Below are 7,834 nucleotides of genomic sequence, written 5' to 3'. Positions count from 1 at the left end.
TTGTGAATTTTAATATACTGGAACCCGATTAAAACTAACCTAAAAAGGTAATTATGTTCTTGCAGCTTTTGCTCCCCTCAGTGAACTCTAAGAACACCTTTCCTTTCCAATATTCTCCTGAGGCCAAGAGCAGAGACCTGCAGTCAGTATTCTCTTCAGAGGATGCTGACTTGTACTGGTACTATGGTCCCAGACGGACGTGGCGGCAGTATATTGGACCATGTGGAGCATCGCAGCTGAGCCCAATCGTTTGTTCTTATTGCCCGCCCCTCGTTTCCCGTGAGGTGGTGGTGGTGATGGGTTTTCTGCAACCATTGCAATATGTGCACAGTGCTGTTAGGTTTGGTTTTGAGAACATAAAAAATAGGGGCAGAAGTAGGCCATTCGGCCCTTCGAGCCTGCTCCGCCATTCAGTTAGATTTGAATAGGTGGGAGGGGCACGGAGGGGGGGGGGGATGGTTCAATAAACGGGCAGGTAATGCCACCCACCCCTCTCAGAATCAAAGGCTAGCTGCAGCAAGTGATATCGGCTTCCCAACCTCCCCTTCCTCTCTTGTGGTGAGAGAAACGTAGGGTTAACACTGCAGGTTAATGACCTTTGGTGGATGAAAGGTCACCAAACTGACTTGCCAACCCAACCTTCCTCTCTCCACAAATGCCGCCAGAGGTGCTGAGCATCTCTGGCATTTTCCCATTTTTTATATATATATATATATATATATATATATATATATATTATATATATAATATATATATCCACTTCCCTCTCTTTCGGGGATTGCCCAGTTCTTGCTAGCCCCGACCCCCAAAAATCCCTCAGCGAGCCAGGGTTCTCAGCTGATTGGCTGCCCGTTGCCATGGCTGCCGTCGTGTGTACTGCAACCTCCTCTCGCGAGTACCTTTTTTTCCTTTTACAATATTGCACACGAAAATACTTGAGTCACTGCCTGTGTATAAAACCCATTTTGTACATGCACCGTATAAAATCCACATCTCCTTCCCCCCCCCCCCCCCCCAGGAAGTGCTGGCCCGTTTCAACGTGACGCCGCCCTGCCACAATCAGTGCTCAGCGTGGCTGAAGTCGTAGCAAAAGTTGTAGTTACTGGGCGCGCTGGGGATGGGCGGAGCGGCATCCGGGATGGGGATGTTCTCCAGGTCCAGGAGCCGGAGTTTGATCTCCATGGACAGCAGGATCTCCAGCTCGCTCTTGGTCTGCTCGCTGGTCAGCTCTTTGCCCAGCAGGATATTCAGGCCATCCGTCCAGAGACAGAACTGGGACAGAGAGAAATAAAACACTTGTCACGCAACAAAACACACACAGCTACATTGGAAAGTACAAGTGGACATTTCAGAGCTGATCAACTATGGGCAGTTCTGACGAAGGGTCATCGACATGAAACGTTAACTCTGTTCCTCTCTCCACAGGTGCTGCCTGACCCGCTGAAGGGTTACAGCCTGTTTTGTTTTTATTTCAGATTTCCAGCATCTGCAGTATCTTGCTTTTGTAACTAATTAACTAACTCATCATAGGCGATCCGTCGAGTGAGGATGACTTGCTTCCACGAGAGTTCGGACCCAATGTTCCAGTCCTGAACTCCAGTTGAGGGGGTGGAAGATGCCTGTACGTGGATTTTTTTTAACGTGGGGTGACCGTTGCACACCAGCCACCACACGGGCTTGACAGAGCGAGGCCTTTATCCAGTGGCAAGGGTTAACCAGGATGACTGGAGACCTGCTCTGTTGCACGGACCTAGTGCGCACACATATCACAGTGTGGGCTGGCCCGTGCTGCCCCTGGGCCCTCGGCTCTTCTGGGCCCCGTACCCTCATTCGCCGCACCTCCGCCACAATGTTGCAGGGCCCGGCACTCCAGCTTTATTTATAGCCCCGACCTGCGGTGGTGTTCTCATAAGAACATAAGAATTAGGAACAGGAGTAGGCCATCTAGCCCCTCGAGCCTGCTCCGCCATTCAATAAGATCATGGCTGATCTGGCCGTGGACTCAGCTCCACTTACCCGCCCACTCCCCATAACCCTTAATTCCCTTATTGGTTAAAAATCTAGCTATCTGTGATTTGAATACATTCAATGAGCTAGCCTCAACTGCTTCCTTGGGCAGAGAATTCCACAGATTCACAACCCTCTGGGAGAAGAAATTCCTTCTCAACTCGGTTTTAAATTGGCTCCCCCTAGTTCTAGTCTCCCCGACCAGTAGAAACAACCTCTCTGCCTCGATCTTGTCTATCCCTTTCATTATTTTAAATGTTTCTATAAGATCACCCCTCATCCTTCTGAACTCCAACGCGTAAAGACCCAGTCTACTCAATCTATCATCATAAGGTAACCCCCTCATCTCCGGAATCAGCCTAGTGAATCGTCTCTGTACCCCCTCCAAAGCCAGTATATCCTTCCTTAAGTAAGGTGACCAAAACTGCACGCAGTACTCCAGGTGCACCTAACTAACTCGGTTGTGTTTGAAATGAGCACTTTGTAAGGCACAGGAGATGACTATTTGGCCCATCATGCCTGTGCCGGCTATTTGAGCTATCCAATTAGTTCCACTTCCTTGCTCTTCACCCATAGCCCTGTCAGTTTTATCCTTTTCAGGCATACATCCAATTCCCTTTTGAAAGTTATTACTGAATCTGCTTCCAGCACCCTTTCAGGCAGTGCATTCCAGATCACAACAACTCGCTGCGTAAAGAAATATTTCCTCATCTCCTGCCTGCTTCGTTTGCCGATGACCTTAAATCTGTGCCCTCCGGTTACCGACTCTCCTGCCAGTGGGAACAGTCTCTCTCCATCAAACCCCCCCCCCTGATATTGAGCATCTCCATTAAACTCTCTCCTTAAACCTCTCTGCTCCAAGGAGAACAACCCGGTTTCTCCAGTCTGTCCACATAACTGAAGCCCCTCATCCCTGCAACCACTGTAATAAATCTCCTCTGCACCCTCTCCGAGGAATTCCTAAAGTGAGGAGCCCAGAACTGAACACAATACTACAGCTGAGGCCTAACCTGCGTTTTATTCGGGTTTAGCATAATCGCTTCCATTAATAAAGCCAAGGATTCCATATGCTTTTTTAACAACCTTTTTATTTATTTGTTCATGGGATGTGGGCATTGCTGGCAAGGCCAGCATTTATTGCCCATCCCTAATTACCACCTAGACTATTTCAGAGGGCATTTAAGAGTCAACCACCTTGCTGTGGGTCTGGAGTCACATATAGGCCAGACCGGGTAAGGGCGGCAGGTCTCCTTCCCGAAAGGAATTAGTGAACCAGTTTGGTTTTTACGACAATCCGGTATCTACATGGTCACCATTACTGATACTAGCTTTTTATTCCAGATTTATTTAATTAATTTAAATTACTAGCTGCCATGGTGGGATTTGAACTGACTTTGCCGGATCATTAGTCCCGGCTTCTGGATTACTATGCCAGTGACATAACCACCATGTGTACATACACACCGAGGTCTTTCTGTTCCTGCACCCCTTGGTAAAATTCCACCCTTTAGTTTATATTGCCTCTCAGTCTTCCTTCCAAAATGCATCACATTACATTTCATCTGCCATGTGTCTAATATGTCCCCTGTAATTTGTTTTCCGTGCATGGGCCCTTTAACTGGCTGCGTGGCCCATCCAGATTTTGGCACATGTGCAGTTATTCCCATTGAAAAGCCGATGAGCGGCCTGCGCGGAACCTCCAAACCGCTGCATTGCTGCTCAACGGGAAGGCTGCATGTGACTGGCCATTTCACCAGTCGCTCTATGTCCTCCTGCAGCCTGTTACTGTCCTCCTCACTGTTCACTACACTTTCCTGAGCCTTTCCTGCAGTGTGTGCTTAAGTCTTTTGTAACTGCCGATAACCTGGCAGCATTGGTGGTCTCGCGCACTGGTGGTCTTGCGCACTGCAGCCCAAGTCAGAGCAGGTAGTTGCTGCATTCCAACCCCCTCCCCCGCCCATCACAGCTTGCCTTCCGCCCCACCGACACTCACGTCATATTTGGTTGGCGCTATGAAGTTCAGTGAGTAGTCCTCCGCGTCGTACAGGACGGAGAAGGCCAGATCCAGCACCTCCTGTGAACAGAAGGGGGTTCAGGTTAGTGTCAAAACCAAATGGGGAGGGGGGGGGGGAAAGAGGGGATCAAGTGGAAAAAGAAGGACCAGTGAAAAGTAGGAACAGAAGATGGCGGAAATTCACAGCCGTCCGTCAGCCATGGAACACAGAGGCTAACATTTTCAGTGGAGACTCTTGGTGGAACCTGGATAGGGCAGGAAGGCCAGCTCCAAGATAGAGGGAAGGGGTCAACAGTTTAAAGGTCACTGGCCAAAGGTCACAGGAAACGGCGTACAGTTCCGGTCGCCGCAGTCCACAAAGGATATTGCAGATATAGAAAGAATATAGAAGGGAGCAAAACAGATTGAACGGATGGAAGGTTTGGATTATGAAGAGCGATTATGTAAATTGAGCATGTTCTCACTGGAAGTGAGAAGATGGAGAGGAGATAGGTTTGCTGTTTTTAGGATTCTAAAGGGACTGGATAATCTAGACCATGACGAGCTGTTTCACCTTGCCCAGAACAGCAGAACCACGGGCCTGCGCTTGAAGTGGAGTAAACTCAAAACTAATCTGTGGAGATATTTCAGTGAGCGAGTAGTCAATCTCTGGGACAAACTCCCGAGGGACACACGGGAATTGGTTAGTATTGATTCGCTCAAATGCCAACTAGATTTAGATTTCTTTCAGAAAATAACACATTGGGATACAGTATACGAGCGATCTCAGACATGACGTGTGGTAAGTGTAGCATGTTTGGGAGGAACAAGTGACTTTGAACCTGAGGTTCCCAAAGTTCTCCACCACTGGAGCTTTCGTTGCCTCGTGTCTGGGTCTGTTGTACACTCACTGATAGAGATTGATCGCGGTGATTGGTCAACAACTCCAGTATTGCTGTGTTGTGTGATGACTAGGATGGGAGAAGGCAAACTAGATGGACTGTAGTTTTATTTCCTATGTTGCCATGCCACAGTGACAGTGGGTCTTAGCGAATCAAGTCACAAACAAGGCGGGAAATGAACTGGTCAACAGGATGAAAGAGGCAGACGAGAATCAATCGACAAAGGTACTGCATGTCTGAGGTGGCGGCGAATCAAAAACCAGCGAGAGACATAAAAGGCAAGTCTGCAGTGAAGACATCAAATGCTGCAGGTACACAGCCGCTCCCTCAGCTAGGTGGTGAGTCAGCTCCCTTGCTCACCCTAGTGGCCAGGTGGGGATGTGCAGCTGCAGAAGCCTGCGACCCCAGGCCAGGGGGGAGTTGGCCCATGTTGAGGGCCAACAGTTACTGACTGAGCTTCTACACTCATTTCTCAACTTTAAAGAGGATGTGAGAAATCTGTGTTTTCTAAAAAATAAATCTAAGTCCAGTTTCTCAGTTCTCTGATGTGGAATTGTTTATTAATTAGGCAGTTCATCGACACCAATGGAAACAGCAGGACTCCAGCCATGACCCCAATCCCTGCCCCTCCCCTTTCTGCTGGCGTCCAACTGATAAATGCCCACGTAATAAAATGTCTCTCCCATCATTGGGCTGATGTGGCAAGTCACAAGGGACAATTGTAGGGGGTGCAGGGTGTGGACTACAAGTCATAGAAAATTACGACACAGGAGGCCGCCATTCGGCCCATCGTGTCCGCGCCGGTCGAAAAAGAGCTACCCAGCCTAATCCCACCTTTCAGCACAAGGTCTGTAGCCCTGTAGGTTACGGCACTTCAAGTGCACATGCAAGTATTTGTTAAATGTGGTGAGGATCTACCACCCTTTCCAGCAGTGAGTTCCAGACCCCCACCACCCTCTGGGTGAAGAAATGTCTCATCTCCCCTCTAATCCATCGACCAATTACTTTAAATCTATGCCCCCTGGTTATTGACCCCCTCTGCCAAGGGAAATAGGTCCTTCCTATCTACTCTATCTAGGCACCTCATAATTTTATACACTTCAATAAGGTCTCCCCTCAGCCTCCTGTGTTCTAAGGAAAACAACCCCAGCCTATCCAATCTTTCCTCATAGCTAGAATTCTCCAGTCCAGGCAACATCCTCATAAATCTCCTCTGTACCCTCTCCAGTGCAATCACCTCCTTCCAGTGATGTGATGACCAGAACTGCACGCAGTACTTCAGCTGTGGCCTAACTAGTGTTTTATACAGTTCAAGCATAACGTCCTTGCTCTTGTATTCTAGTCTCAGCTAATAAAGGCAAGCATTCTGTATGCCTTTTTAACAACCTTATTGACCTGTCCTGCTACCTTTAAGGATCTGTGGACATGCATTCCAAGGTCCCTCTGTTCCTCCCCACCTCGCTGTATCCTCCCAATTATTGTGTGTTCCCTTGCCTTGTTGCTCCTCCCCAAATGCATTACCTCACACTTTACTGGATTGAATTCTATTTGCTACTTTTCTGCCCAACTGACCAGCTCATCGATACCTTCCTGCAGTCTACAGCTATCCTGTCAACCACACGGTCAAAATGGTCGCCTATGGGTCTTCGATGTGGATTCTCTTTGCGGGCGGGAAAGATCCCACGGCACTATTCCAATAGGAGTAGGGGAATTCTCCCCGGTGCCCCGGCCAATATTTATCCCTCAACCAACATCGCTAAAAACAGATAATCTCGTCATTATCTGTTTGTGGGACCTCGCTGTGCACAAATTGGCTGTTGCATTTCCTATAGGACAACTGTGGAACTTCTAAGTTATACTTCATTGGCTGTAAAAGGTGCTGTATAAATGCAAGTCTTTCTTTCACAATAAATCAGCGTAGGTCATGGCTCATATTAAAAAATAAAACCTGCAGATATTTAGTGATATCAAGCAGGAGGAAGCTTCATGTCTATGTCCTGTTCTTCCTCTTTCAGATGCTGACTGATCCTTGCTGTGTATTTCCAGCATATTCTGCTTTTAAGCTCACAGGACACAGTCAGTAGCCTTCCAGGCTGCTGCAACAACAGTTATTAATGTGGTTTGAGTGCTTTATGATCAACGCCTTGATTTTAAAATTCTCATCCTTGTGTTCAGGCCTCTCCCTATCTCTGTAACCTCCTCCAGCCCGACAACTCTCCGAGATCTCTAAGCTCCTCCAATTCGGGCCTCTTAACCAACCCGATTTCTATTGCCCCACCATTGGTGGCTGTACCTTCAGCTGCCTGAGCCCTAAACTTCTCCGCCTCTCCACCTCCTTCTCTTTTCAGTCACTCCTTAAAACCTACCTCTTTGACCAAGCTTTTGGCCATCTGCCTAATATCTCCTGTGGCTCGGTGTCAAATTCTGTCTGATTATGCTCCTGTGAATGTTTTACTACGTTAAGGGCGCTATATAAATGCAAGTTGTTGTTGAGGCTGAACCTTGAGGGTGAGCGGGTACCCCCTGACCTCATAAACTCCCCCGAGCACAGTTCGAGTAGTTTGTGGGGTGTGGTCTGAAGCCAGAGACTGCGATGTGACAGGAAGGGACAGAGTGTACAAACATAAGAGTGTATCAGAAAGTGGGGTCAAAGCAAGGAAAAATGGTAAAAAGGCAAAATTAAAAGCTCTTTATCTGAATGCACGCAGCATTCATAACAAGATAGATGAGTTGACGGCACAAATAGATGTAAAGGGGTATGATCTGATAGCCATTACAGAGACGTGGTTGCAAGGTGACCAAGGCTTGGAAATGAATATTCAGGGGTATTTGATCATTTGAAGGGAAAGACAAAAAGGGAAAGGAGGTGGGGTAGCTCTGTTAATAAAGGATGAGATCAGTGCGTTATTGAGAAATTATATTGGCTCAGAAG

General features: G+C 47.8%; 1 protein-coding gene across 3 annotated transcripts in view; it reads right to left on the bottom strand.

Moving 5' to 3' along the window:
• Positions 1-721: 721 nt before the first annotated feature.
• Positions 722-7,834, bottom strand: part of elmo3 (engulfment and cell motility 3) — a 133,382-nt gene continuing 126,269 nt past the window's right edge. For all 3 annotated transcript variants that reach the window (XM_070897769.1, XM_070897768.1, XM_070897770.1), the window contains 2 exons: positions 4,001-4,081; positions 722-1,272 (listed from right to left, as the gene is read on the bottom strand). In XM_070897769.1, coding sequence (XP_070753870.1) covers positions 1,060-1,272; positions 4,001-4,081 — 294 coding nt within the window. In that variant the 3' untranslated portion in view covers positions 722-1,059. The remainder of the gene's footprint in view (positions 1,273-4,000; positions 4,082-7,834) is intronic.

Source organism: Pristiophorus japonicus, chromosome 13, assembly GCF_044704955.1.
Source record: "Pristiophorus japonicus isolate sPriJap1 chromosome 13, sPriJap1.hap1, whole genome shotgun sequence".
NCBI lineage: Eukaryota > Metazoa > Chordata > Chondrichthyes > Pristiophoridae > Pristiophorus > Pristiophorus japonicus.
The sequence above is the reverse complement of the archived record's forward strand: the minus strand, read 5'-3'. Positions and strand labels throughout refer to the sequence as shown.